This window comes from Anomaloglossus baeobatrachus, chromosome 3 (genome assembly GCF_048569485.1).
Source record: "Anomaloglossus baeobatrachus isolate aAnoBae1 chromosome 3, aAnoBae1.hap1, whole genome shotgun sequence".
NCBI classification, from domain to species: Eukaryota; Metazoa; Chordata; class Amphibia; order Anura; family Aromobatidae; genus Anomaloglossus; species Anomaloglossus baeobatrachus.
The window spans coordinates 203,575,838-203,590,797 of NC_134355.1; the positions used below are offsets into that span (position 1 = coordinate 203,575,838).

The 14,960-nt window shown below is 42.8% G+C and overlaps 1 protein-coding gene across 1 annotated transcript in view; it reads left to right on the plus strand.

Annotated features, from left to right (window-relative positions):
- LOC142295128 (protein unc-93 homolog A-like) overlaps window positions 1–13,465 on the plus strand; it is a 592,827-nt gene extending 579,362 nt beyond the window's left edge. The window contains exon 8 of the mRNA XM_075338196.1: window positions 13,242–13,465. Within this exon, the coding sequence (XP_075194311.1) occupies window positions 13,242–13,426 (185 nt within the window). The 3' untranslated portion in view covers window positions 13,427–13,465. The remainder of the gene's footprint in view (window positions 1–13,241) is intronic.
- Window positions 13,466–14,960: the final 1,495 nt, after the last annotated feature.

Here is a 14,960-nt window from a genome sequence, read left to right on the forward strand (position 1 = left end):
GAGTGACATCCCTGACCGGCAGTGACCCTGCGAGAACTCAGATCCAAGCTCCCGCAGGGTCACTGCTCCATCACACATACTGTTGGGAGGGAAACACATACAGTTAGGTCCAGAAATATTTGGACAGTGACACAATTTTCGCGAGTTGGGCTCTGCATGCCACCACATTGGATTTGAAATGAAACCTCTACAACAGAATTCAAGTGGAGATTGTAACGTTTAATTTGAAGGTTTGAACAAAAATATCTGATAGAAATTGTAGGAATTGTACACATTTCTTTACAAACACTCCACATTTTAGGAGGTCAAAAGTAATTGGACAAATAAACCAAACCCAAACAAAATATTTTTATTTTCAATATTTTGTTGCAAATCCTTTGGAGGCAATCACTGCCTTAAGTCTGGAACCCATGGACATCACCAAACGCTGGGTTTCCTCCTTCTTAATGCTTTGCCAGGCCTTTAGAGCCGCAGCCTTCAGGTCTTGCTTGTTTGTGGGTCTTTCCGTCTTAAGTCTGGATTTGAGCAAGTGAAATGCATGCTCAATTGGGTTAAGATCTGGTGATTGACTTGGCCATTGCAGAATGTTCCAATTTTTTGCACTCATGAACTCCTGGGTAGCTTTGGCTGTATGCTTGGGGTCATTGTCCATCTGTACTATGAAGCGCCGTCCGATCAACTTTGCGGCATTTGGCTGAATCTGGGCTGAAAGTATATCCCGGTACGCTTCAGAATTCATCCGGCTACTCTTGTCTGCTGTTATGTCATCAATAAACACAAGTGACCCAGTGCCATTGAAAGCCATGCATGCCCATGCCATCACATTGCCTCCACCATGTTTTACAGAGGATGTGGTGTGCCTTGGATCATGTGCCGTTCCCTTTCTTCTCCAAACTTTTTTCTTCCCATCATTCTGGTACAGGTTGATCTTTGTCTCATCTGTCCATAGAATACTTTTCCAGAACTGAGCTGGCTTCATGAGGTGTTTTTCAGCAAATTTAACTCTGGCCTGTCTATTTTTGGAATTGATGAATGGTTTGCATCTAGATGTGAACCCTTTGTATTTACTTTCATGGAGTCTTCTCTTTACTGTTGACTTAGAGACAGATACACCTACTTCACTGAGAGTGTTCTGGACTTCAGTTGATGTTGTGAACGGGTTCTTCTTCACCAAAGAAAGTATGCGGCGATCATCCACCACTGTTGTCATCCGTGGACGCCCAGGCCTTTTTGAGTTCCCAAGCTCACCAGTCAATTCCTTTTTTCTCAGAATGTACCCGACTGTTGATTTTGCTACTCCAAGCATGTCTGCTATCTCTCTGATGGATTTTTTCTTTTTTTTCAGCCTCAGGATGTTCTGCTTCACCTCAATTGAGAGTTCCTTAGACCGCATGTTGTCTGGTCACAGCAACAGCTTCCAAATGCAAAATCACACACCTGTAATCAACCCCAGACCTTTTAACTACTTCATTGATTACAGGTTAACGAGGGAGACGCCTTCAGAGTTAATTGCAGCCCTTAGAGTCCCTTGTCCAATTACTTTTGGTCCCTTGAAAAAGAGGAGGCTATGCATTACAGAGCTATGATTCCTAAACCCTTTCTCCGATTTGGATGTGAAAACTCTCATATTGCAGCTGGGAGTGTGCACTTTCAGCCCATATTATATATATAATTGTATTTCTGAACATGTTTTTGTAAACAGCTAAAATAACAAAACTTGTGTCACTGTCCAAATATTTCTGGACCTAACTGTACATAGATATTACAGCTTTTATTTGTGATGTATCTATCTATCTATCCAACTATCTATCCACCTATCTATCTATCCCTCTATCTATCCTTCTATCTATCTCTGTGTCTATTTATCTATCTCTCTATCCCTCTATCTATCCATCTGTCTATCCATCTATCTATTCATTATCTATCTATCTATCTATTCCTCTATCTATCTGTACCTCTATCTATCTCTGTCTGTTTGTCTATCTATCTATATCTTTCTATCTATCCATCTATCTATCTATCCATCCATCTATCCCTTTATCTATCTATCTGTTATCGATCTATCCATCTATCCCTCTATCTATCCATTATCTATCTATCCCTCTTTTCCTCTATCTATCTATTATCTATCTATCCATCTATCTATCTATCTATCTATCCCTCTATCTATCCATTATCTATCTATCCATCTATCCCTCTATCCATTATCTATCCATCCATCCATCTATCCCTCTATCTATCTATCTATCTATCTATCTATCCGTTATCTATCTATCTAAAATGATTGCAATCACAAATTCTTTGTTATTATTATCTTCATTTAATTTGTCTTCAATGAAAAAAAAAATTGTCATAAAGCCAAATTGGATATAATTCCACACCAAACATAAAAAGGGGGTGTTACATCACCACCGGAGTCCGGTCCAGTGACTTCTGCTCCGATCGCCAGGCGACGCCGTGTTCCTGCCGTGGATGGTGCTGGTGATGGGAGAGGAGTCGATGCCAGCAGCACCGGTGGGCGCAGGCTCCGATTATCCAATGAGCTGGGTTATCTTGGGATCTGCAGTACCACTGGCTGACTGTGGGTGGCGTGTGTCTTCCAGCTGAAGTTGCCAGTGTTCAGCTACAGCCAGTGGGAAGACACCACACCCTTCTTAGTTCCCCTCCTGTCTGCTGAACTCTGTCAGAGATAGTTCTGATCTCCTGGCTCCTGGTCCACCCTATTCTGTTTTGTGATTCCTGTGTGCTGACTTATGGGTGTTTTCTGACTACCCTTCTGCCTGCTGTTTTTGTACCTCGCTGCCCGATCCGGATTTGACCTCTGCTACGTTTTCTGATTACGTCCTTGCCTGCCAATTCTGTCCCTGTTCTGCTATTCCTGGTTTGACCCTGCCTGACGACTACTCTCATCGGACTGCAGCCTTCCACAGGTAGTGATCTCCAGGGCCCTGTGTAATTCCAAATCCCTGTATAGGGGTTAAAAAGTTTCAGGGTTTTGGGGGTCCTGCTTGGTGAGTGGCTTCCCTCTAGTCTGTCCATTACATCCCACCTGAGTCTGTTGATCCAGGCAGGCATTACAGGGGGGTGGATAAAAGTATTGGCACTGTTTGAAAAATCATGTGATGCTTCTCTAATTTGTGTAATTAACAGCACCTGTAACTTACCTGTGGCACCTAACAGTTGTTGGTAATAACTAAATCACATTTGCAGCCAGTTGACATGGATTAAAGTTGACTCAACCTCTGTCCTGTGTCCTTGTGTGTACCACATTGAGCATGGAGAAAAGAAAGAAGACCAAAGAACTGTCTGAGAAGTTGAGAATCCAAATTGTGAGGAAGCATGAGCAATCTCAAGGCTACAAGTCCATCTCCAAAGACCTGAAAGTTTCTGTGTCTACGGTGCGCAGTGTCATCAAGAAGTTTAAAGCCCATGGCACTGTGGCTAACCTCCCTAGATGTGGAAGGAAAAGAAAAATTAACGAGAGATTTCAACGCAAGATTGTGCGGATGGTGGATAAAGAACCTCGACAAAGATCCAAACAAGTTCAAGCTGCCCTGCAGTCCAAGGGTACAACAGTGTCAACCCGTACTATCCGTCGGCGTCTGAATGAAAAGGGATTGTATGGTAGGATACCCAGGAAGACGCCACTTCTTACCCCGAGACATGAAAAAGCCAGGCTGGAGTTTGCCAAAACGTACCTGAGAAAGCCTAAAACGTTTTGGAAGATTTTTCTCTGGTCAGATGAGACAAAAGTAGAGCTTTTTGGGAAAAGCCATCAACATTGAGTTTACAGGAAAAAAAAGAGGCATTCAAAGAAAAGAACACAGTTCTTATAGTCAAACATGACGGAGGTTCCCTGATGTTTTGGGTTTGCTTTGCTGCCTCTGGCACTGGACTGCTTGACCGTGTGCATGGCATTATGAAGTCTGAAGACTACCAACAAATTTTGCAGCATAATCTAGGGCCCAGTGTGAGAAATCTGGGCCTTCCTGAGAGGTCGTGGGTCATCCAGCAGGACAATGACCCAAACACACTTCAAAAAGCACTAGAAAATGGATTGATAGAAAGCACTGGAGACTACTAAAGTGGCCAGCAATGAGTCCAGACCTGAATCCCATAGAACACCTGTGGAGAGATCTCAAAATGGCAGTTTGGAGAAGGCACCCTTCAAATCTCAGGGACCTGGAGCAGTTTGCCAAAGAAGAACGGTCTAAAATTCCAGCAGAGCATTGTAAGAAACTCATTGATGGTTACCGGAAGTGGTTGTTCGCAGTTATTTTGGCTAAAGGTTGTACAACCAAGTATTATGCGGGCGTCAGACGGTACGATCTATCGTGCGATCGCACGAGCGATCGTACCCGCCCCCGTCATTTGTGTGTCACAGGCAATTAGTTGCCCGTGGCGCACAAAGTCATTAAACACGTACTTACCTGCTGAGCGACGTCACTGTGGGCGGCAAACATCCACTTCCTGAAGGGGGTGGGACGTTCGGTGTCACAGCGACGTCACACAGCGGCCGGCCAATAGAAGCGGAGGGGCGGAGATGAGTGGGGCGTAAACATCACACCCACATCCTTCCTTCCGCATAGCTGGCGGGAACCGCGGAACGCAGGTAAGCTATGTTCATCATTCCCGGGGTGTCACAGGGAGCGATGTGTGCTGCCCCGGGTACGATAAACAACTGGCGCAAAGAAAAATAAAGGACTTTTTAAAAATAAACGATGTGTCAACGATACATGATTTGCGAACGATCTGCGTCGCTCGTAGGTGTCACACGAGACGAAGTTGTAAACGATGCCAGATGTGCGTCACGAAAACCGTGACCCCGACGACATATCGCACGATAGATCGTCTCGTGTGACGCCCGCATTAGGCTAAGGGTGCCAATACTTTTGTCTGGCCCATTTTGGAGTTTTGTGTGAAATGATCAATGATTTGATTTTTGTTTCATTCTCTTTTGTGTTTTTTCATTGCAAGCAAAATAAATGAAGATTATAATAACAAAGAATTTGTGATTGCAATCATTTTCAAGAAGAAACTGAGTATTATCTGACAGAATTGCAGGGGTGCCAATACTTTTGGCCAGCACTGTATCTATCTATCCCTCTATCTATCCATCCATCTATCCATCCATCTATCCCTCCAGCTATCCATTCATCTATCCATCTATATATCCCTTTATCCATCTATCTATCTATCCCTCTTTCTATCTATCTATCTATCTATCTATCTTGCTTTGGCAATACTGATTGTATTTTGGTCCTGCCAATAAAGCCGATTTGATTTGATAGATAGATAGATAGATAGATAGAGGGATAGATTGATGGATAGATAGATAGATAGAGGGATATATAGATAGAGGGATAGATAGATAGATAGATAGATAGATAGATAGATAATGGATAGATAGATGGATAGATAGAGGGATAGAGAGATAGATAATTGCTAGATATTGGATAGATAGAGGGATAGATAATGGATAGATAGAGGGATAGATAATGGATAGATAGAGGGATAGATAATGGATAGATAGAGGGATAGATAATGGATAGATAGAGGGATAGATAATGGATAGATAGAGGGATAGAGAGATAAATAGATAATGGATAGAGATAGATAGATAATGGATAGATAGAGGGATAGATGGATAGATAGATAGATAGATAATGGATAGATAGAGGGATAGATAGATAATGGATAGATAGATAGATAATGGATAGATAGATAGATAGATAGATAATAGATAGATAGATGGATGATGGATAGATAGATAATGGATGGAGGGATAGATGGAGGGATAGATAGATCATGGATAGATGGGTAGATAGAGTGATAGATAGATGGATAATGGATAGATAGATAGAGGGATAGATAGAGGGATAGATAGAAGGATAGATAGAGGGATGGATAGAGGGATAGAGGGATGGATAGAGGGATGGATAGAGGGATGGATAGAGTGATGGATAGAGGGATGGATAGATGGATGGATAGATGGATGGATAGATAGAGGGATAGAGAGATAGATGTATAATGGATAGATAGAGGGATGGTTAGATAGATAGATACTGGATAGATAGAGGGATAGATAGATAATGGATAGATAGAGGGATGGATGGATGGATAGATAGATAATGGATAAATAGATGGATAGATAATGGATAGATAGAGGGATAGAGAGATAGCTAGATAATGGATAGAGATAGATAGATAGATAATGGATAGATAGAGGGATAGATGGATAGATAGATAATGGATAGATAGAGGGATAGATAGATAATGGATAGATAGAAAGATAATGGATAGATAGATGGATGATGGATAGATAGATAATGGATGGAGGGATAGATAGAGGGATAGATAGATCATGGATAGATGGATAGATAGAGGGATAGATAGATAATGGATAGATAGATAATGGATAGATAGATAGATAGATAGATAGAGGGATAGATAGTGGGATAGATAGAGGGATAGATAGAGGGATGGATAGAGGGATAGAGGGATGGATAGAGGGATGGATAGAGGGATGGATAGAGGGATGGATAGATGGATGGATAGAGGGATAGAGAGATAGATAATGGATAGATAGATAGAGGGATAGATAGATAATGGATAGATAGATAGATAATGGATAGATAGATTGATAGATAGAGGGACAGATAGATGGATAGATAGAGGGACAGATAGATAGATAATGGATAGATAGAGGGATAGAGAGATAGATAATGGATAAATAGATGGATAGAGAGATAGATAGATAGATAGAGGGATAGATACATTGATAATGGATAGATAGACAGATAATGGATAGATAGAGGGATAGATAGAGAGATACATAGAGGGATAGATAGAGGGATAGATAGAGGGATAGATAGAGGGATAGAGGGATGGATAGAGGGATGGATAGAGGGATGGATAGAGGGATGGATAGAGGGATGGATAGATGGATGGATAGATAGAGGGATAGAGAGATAGATAATGGATAGATAGAGGGATAGATAGATAATGGATAGATAGATGGATAGATAGATAATGGATAGATAGATTGATAGATAGAGGGACAGATAGATGGATAGATAGAGGGACAGATAGATAGATAATGGATAGATAGAGGGATAGAGAGATAGATAATGGATACATAGATGGATAGAGAGATAGATAGATAGATAGATAGAGGGATAGATAGATTGATAATGGATAGATAGACAGATAATGGATAGATAGAGGGATAGATAGAGAGATACATAGAGGGATAGATAGAGGGATAGAGAGATAGATGTATAATGGATAGATAGAGGGATGGTTAGATAGATAATGGATAGATAGAGGGATGGATGGATGGATAGATAGATAATGGATAGATACATGGATAGATAATGGATAGATAGAGGGATAGATAGATAGATAATGGATAGATAGAGGGATAGAGAGATAGATAATGGATAGAGATAGATAGATAGATAGATAGATAATGGATAGATAGAGGGATAGATAGATAGATAATGGATAGATAGAGGGATAGATAATGCATAGATAGATAATGGATAGATAGATAGATAGATAGATAGATAATGGATAGATAGATGGATGATGGATAGATAGATAATAGATGGAGGGATAGATAAAGGGATAGATAGATCAAGGATAGATGGATAGATAGGGGACGCCGCGCTCTCCCACTGCTGCTCGGGTCCGGCTGCCGCGGCTGCTGCGGCCTGCTGCTGCTCGGTGGCTCGAGCGATGGGCCGGATCCCGGGGACTCTAGCGGCGCTCCTCGCCCATGAGTGAAAGGGGGTTTTGGGTATAGGGATTGGTTATTGTCCGTGACGCCACCCACGGTTGTGGTGATTGTGGACACCACCGCTGCTCTGTGTGGGGATCCCGGGAAGGAAGGTATGGAGCAGCCAGTTGTTGTGTTGCCCCTCCGTGGGTAGGGGTTGGTGATCCCGGGGCCCAGTGATGAGTTGGGAGATGCAGGGCTTGGTGGGGTGCAGGGACGCGGGGGCAGCGCTGTGCCTTGCGGCACTGTGGTACTCAGCCTGAGACGTTGACACAGTTTTTCGGTTAACCACACGGCTGGAAAGACGGTTCCCACGGACGGCTGCACTTGCTCTCCCAGTAGGTGACGGTGATGTCCCTTTGTCCTGCACCTAATGTTTCTGTGTTGGTAGCGATGGGTTCCCACCGGTAACCCGCTCCCCGGCTTGGATATGGGCCGGAGGAGCCCTACTTTGCCCGCAGGCGCTGGCCCTGAGAAACTGATGCCCTGGCAGTGGCGGTGTCTCTCTGTAACGGTCGGACTGTTGCCTTCAATCGGGACTTGGTTGTTTGGAGACAGACGTCCCCTTCACTGACGGATTTGGCAAATTTACGGCGACTCCTAGCCTTGCCGGGGTCCGAGAGGCCCCTGCCTTGGTGCTGACTGTTCTTTGTATACTGCTCCAGACTGCCGGGCCACTACCGCGGTCCTTCCAGCAACCTCCGAGCAGTCCCCCTCCAGACTGTCACCGCCGTTGCTGACCTTGCTGACTCTGTCCTGCACACAGCTGGACCAACTTCAGGCTTTTCTACTCTCACTTTTACTCTTTTCTTCTTTGCTCCACTACTACTTCACTTTCACTTCACTTAGCTCCTCTACCACTCCACTGTTTACTCCTCCACTTCCCTCACTGTTCTGCCTGGTTTCTCCCACCTCCAGGGCTGTGAACTCCTCGGTGGGTGGAGCCAACCGCCTGGCCCACCCCCTGGTGTGAACATCAGCCCCTGGAGGAAGGCAACAAGGATTTTAGTAGCCTTGTTGTTCCTAACTGGGATGTAGGGTGTGGTGGTGTGATGACCTGTGACCCCTGGCTTGCCCAGGGCATCACAAAACCTTTTATGCCATCCGAAGGAAATTGTATCATCTGAAGCCACCAGTGAGAGTCTGGCTAAAAATCTTCGATTCCATCATCGCCCCAATCCTCCTGTACGGCAGCGAAGTCTGGGGCCCTCACACTTACCCAGATTGGTTAAGGTGGGATTCCAAAATTTCACCTGGAATTATGTAAGCACCTTCTCCAGGTCCATCGAAGCACTTCCAACAGTGCCTGTCGAGCCGAGTTGGGCAGATTCCCCCTACACCTAGCAGCTCTGAAGAGGTCACTATCATTTCAGGCTCATCTACAGAGTAGCAATCCAAGCTCCCATCACCACAAAGCTCTGATATATATACGTGGTCCAGATGAACCAGGTACCCCTGGCACAGCCCTCCCAAACCCAACTGGACAAAATAACTAATCACAGCAGCCTGACAAGAACCAGAATCAGGAAGATGGTAGACAAGGGCCAGGAGAGGTATGTCAATAACTGGAGGACCGACATCAACACCTCACAGAAACTGACCACGTATCAGAGACTACAGAGAGACTACAGACTGGCCCCATATCTGGAAAAACTCCCAGACCCCAGAAACCGCAGAACCCTGAGCCGATATAGACTCAGTGCCCACAGTCTAGCCATCGAATCCGGCCGACACAAGCAGAGCTACAAGCCCAGGGAGGACAGACTGTGCCAACACTGTGACCTGGAGGCCCTGGAGGATGAAACCCACTTCCTGCTACACTGCACCAAGCACTCAGCAGTGAGGGGCACTCACTTCAGGAGACTCTCCCATCTCTTCCCGGATTTCAGCTCCATGAAGGAGGAAGAGAAAATATATATCCTGCTGGGGGAAGAAGAGAGCGCAGTGGAGATAGCAGCGCGGTATGTGAGCGAATGTCATAGACTTCGAGAAAGAGAACTATGATAAGTCATGGACTCCTATAGCCCCCATCCCAGATGTGGCCTCCCAATCCCCACCCTGGATATGCCCCATCCACTGTTACTACAGTCCCCACCCTGGATATGCCCCATCATAAGCCATGGACTTCTATAGCCCCCACCCTAGAAGTGCCCCCACAGTCCGCACCCTGGATGTGCCCCATCCATCCTTCCTACAGTCCCCACCCAAATACTAATTTGTATTTGGTCCTGCCAATAAAGCTTATTTGATTTGATTGATAGATAGAGGGACAGATAGATGGATAGATAGAGGGACAGATAGATAGATAGATAATGGATAGATAGATGGATAGAGAGATAGATAGATAGATAGAGGGATAGATAGATTGATAATGGATAGATAGACAGATAATGGATAGATAGAGGGATAGATAGAGGGATAGATAGAGGGATAGATAGAGGTATAGAGAGATAGATAGATGGATAGAAAGATAGAGGGATAGATAGATGGATAGATAGACTGATAGATAGATAGATAGATAAATAGATAGATAGATAATGGATAGATAAAAAAGGATAGATAGACAGGCAGACCGATGTCAAACACATACTGTGAATAATGACCCACCTCCCTGCATGTTCTAAGCTGGCACTCTTTAGTGACTTTCATGTGGCACTAAAGGGTACCTACCCTTGTATTTAGCCCAAAAAAATAATTAAAAAAAAAAGCGATGTGGGGTCCCCCCCATTTTTGATAGCCAGCTAGGGTAAAGCAGATGGCTGCAGCCTGTAGACCACAGCTGGCAACTTTACCTTGGTTGGGGATCCAATTTGGAGGGCCCCTTGCTCTTTATAATTATTTATAAATAAATAATAAAAAAAAATGGGATTCCACCCAAATTGGTTCACCAGCCAAGGTAAAGCGGACAGCTGTGATCTGGTATTCTCAGGGTGGGAAGGTCCATAGTTATTGGCTCTTCCCAGCCTAAAAATAGTAGGCCGCATCCGCACCAGAAGTGGCGCATCTATTAGATGCGCCAATCCTGACGCTTCGCCCCAGCTCATCCCGTGCCCTGGTGCAGTGGCAAATGGGGTAATAAATGGGATTGATACCAGATGTGTAATGTCACCTGACATCAAGCCCAGCAGTTGGTGATATCATGGCATCTATCAGATACCCAACATCACCAACCGTCAGTAATAAAAGTAGAAAAAAAAATAGACGACAAAAAAAAAAAATATTTGAAAAAATACTCCCCAAAACATTCCCCTTTTCACCAATTTATTGTAAAGAAAAAATACCCTGTAATACATTTTGGAAGTCCCATTATGACTGTGGACCTTCTAGAATATGGGGGCACGCTCAGGGAACGTGTCCCCCATTTTCTAGGAGTGCAGACCTTCCTTGTGAGGAGTGTGGGTGCAAAGAATCTGCACCTACCCTCCCCGGTTCACAGCAGCAGTGTGAGTGCAGCCAGCGCAGCTCACACTGAACACAGGAAGCTGAGCTGACAGTTGTGTTCTGCGCATGCGCCTAGCATTTATTGTGAAAGGGGAGGTACACGGGGAATCAACGCTGCAAAAAAGTAGAAACATTGGGGGAACACCGGGAAACACCGGGGGGTGTTTGGGGGGTGACTTAGCTTGACCCGGGGAGGAGTTTTCTGTTGCATGTGTCATGGCACATGAGGCAGAAATCAGAGGAAGTGGGTGAATGCGGGCGGCGCATTAGTGTGCGTCCTGTCATCTTGGATGAATCGGGAGGGGGCAGAAATGCAGTCAGGCACATTCTACAGGCTGTGCCCATACTGTTTCTGCCTTTTCCCATCCATTTCAGCCTCTTCCCCAGTCACCACAGCTCACTGATGGGTCCAACATGATATTATTCTGGTTTCCCATAGACTTGCATTGGGGGGTCGAATATTCGCAAATATTCGAATAGCTGCGAGGTATTCGGCGGATATTCGGTGAAGCGAATAATAAGGTATTCGATCATCCCTAGTTATCTGTTCAAACTTCTTGTAATTCATAGATATAATACATGTAGGATGGTCTATTTATGGATCAGATGTTATTTTTATAGCCTCCTGATGACCCGCATTAACAAGGAAACGCGTCGAGGCGGGCAGTTATTTGCTATTTTTACATAAAGAGGACCTTTTTCATACAGTAAATCCATTCAGCAAGTGGACTACCAATGGTGGAGAATTCCACAGAGACGCTGATTTCTGGATTACGGTGGTTTCACCTAGTATATACAAGATATATGTAAAGGACTTTCTATAATATATGATGTTAAGTATTGCTTATTGTGGATCTCCTTACTAATTATGTGTACATCTTATGTCCTCATGTGAATATTACCATTATAGTGTAAATCCGGTTTCTGTTCAACCCTGCCTTCTGGGGTATTGGCTGCTGGATAACCAATATCTACATAATCTTCATCTTTTTGTCTATATTGGTTGTCATGGATGTTAAAGTCTACAGTATATGTTGGAAGGCTGGATTTAAAAGGGTGGATTTTTTCCATATGTTATTGTATCTCTATGGAATAATCAGCTGAACCCTATATATACTATGAAATAAGGATTGCACTGTCTGTTTATATATGTTTTTGTGTGATTTTTGCACGGTTACGTGTAAATTTTAATAATTTGTTGTAATAAAATCTTGTATTGGGACATTTTGTGAATTTAAACAGCAGCGATTAGCACAAGCTTTAATCACTGTGGTTATAAGCAGATGCTGGCTGTTTAATACAGCTCCGGAGCCCATACACATACACCTTTAGTTACGAAGATGTTATTGTATATAATTTCTAAATTCCCATTTTTCTGTTAGCCAGATTAGCTCAAAACAACTTAAACTTTATATTTTCATTGTTATTTAGTGGTTACAAACTCACTATTGCATACCATATATTATATGCAAGATCTTAAATTTCCATCTAAGATTGTTTCATTAGATTTAATTTGTTTTTTTATCTTGTGATGATTCTTCTCTTCATTGTTGTTTGCAATTTCTATAACTTCAAAAACTGCTTTCCTCTAAAAAGTTTCAAGATTGATGAAATCTGTGTATCAAATATGCATGGACGTATTTCTTCTTATTACATTTCTTGTGAAGCAACAATGATATGTTTCATGGGAACAATGTGCACCTGGTGGAGGAACAGATGGCAGTATCAGTTTGTCAGCAATGCATTCCATATTAAAGTTGGCCTCTTAATCCCTAGACTTTAAATAAACTGACTGATAGGTGTGGATAGATTAAAAGGAGCTGGTTTGAAGGTGAAGGTTTTCTAAATAATAGAGTCCAAAACGTTCACATTAAATAAATGTGAGAATCTTGTGCTTTGCATTTTCTTTCAGGTGTTTGATTTAGATGTAATATATCATAATAGGGTAGTCTTTGTACAAAGTAAGGGATGGGGCCTTCTCTCTCTCACCCTTGATTCATCTTCACTTTTTCTTAAATAGTGAATCCTCCGGAAAAAGACAGAAACTTATCCAGTGCAGTGTCAGAAGAACATCGTCTAAAAGACTCCTCTTGCACATACCCTAAAAATTGCCCATCTGCCATCCATTGCTGTTTACAAGAATTCCCTATGGACTTTGAAAACAGTTACACTGTGTGCACATTACTAGGCAATTCATATTTTTAATGATTCATTGTATTACTGAACATCTACAGTGCTGTTTGTGAACCCAAAAGGTTAATAAATATTTAACCTGAATGTTTAAAAAAAGTAAAAGTGTGGTTTTGTCTTTCTTAGGCCTCATTCATACATCCGAGTTTAAGGCATGTGTGTTGTTCGTTTCCACACGTACTGACACGTTGACCCATTCAATTCAATGTGTTTGCTCACATGTCCGTGTTTTGACACAGACCATGTGTTCGTATAGAGTACACGTGTGTCAGTCTGCTTCACACGGCGACATGTCAGTTTTCAGCCGGCAGCACGTGTCACACGGACCGCTGTTATAAATATCATCAGGGATGGTGCGGTTCCTGGGAGTGTTTCTGGGCTCCCTCTGGTGGCTAGTGCTGGTATTGAGTCTGATTCTGCATCTGTCACTTAGAAAGGTGTGGAGGATGAGTGATGTTCCAGGAAAGCCAATAAAGTCCAGCCTGGGGGAATATAGGAAGGCATTTTCTGTCTAACCATTGCCGGTGGTAACTGTTTCTACTCCAGGAAAAGATGTCCTGAGGTTTGTCCTCCTGCCTTTAGGCTTTTTTTGCATTTCCATGTAGGATTGGTGTTTGCTTTTTCCTGCTCCTTTTTGGATTCCCCAGGAATGATTTCTACAGCAGTTTTTCTGTTCCTTTACATCAGTTTTGTTCCTATGTCATCCAGAGTCTGCAGCTATCTATGCCTGATAAGTATTTTGTTTTTTCTTCCTGAGATAAATTCGTTCTCATTCATTTTTCTGTCTTTTTGTTTGCAATTAATGGGAATTGTGCAATCTCAGTGATTTTTCCTTGTGAGGGTTTTTTCTCTTTGTCTGGGCTTGGTTTAGGCTGGATTGTACTTATGGGTGTTTCTGCTTAACCTGTTAAAAGTCTGTTCCTGGTTTATTGTTTGAGAAGATTCTCTTTGGTTTCTTGCATGGGAATAAGCATTCTATCTGTGCTATTGTTTGAGGATGATTTATTCCCAGCAAGAAGGGAGTTTTCTTTACTCCCAGTCTGATTAGCAGTTTGTATTTGAACAAGAGTTCCTGATATAGTGGGAGGAAGATCTTAAGGCATTTATGATTAACAGGTATTTTTTCAGGGTTTTCACTGGCTACAACCAGTAATCTTTTCAATCCTTTTTGTATCTAGCTAGCAGGGCCTCACTTTGTTTAACCCTATATTAACCATCTGTGTGCTGTCTTTTTCCTTACATCACCGTTTTTATATGTTATGGCTTACTATCCATTTTTGGCTTCTCTGAGGCAAGTCAGGATTCCTCATTCCATCTTTAAGGCTAGTTAGTTCTCTGGTGGTGAAGAAACATCTAGTTTGGTTAGGAATGCTCCACTGCTATTTCTAGTTGTATATTAGACACAAAACGTCCATATGCAAGGAAAGGCCAGGAATATCTTAGACAAGGGTCAAACCCAGCTGCAGAGCTACTTAATTAGCATGTCAAACTGAGGCGAGAGAGAGTAGTAATGCTTCAAAAATTATTTATTAATAGTATATATCATACC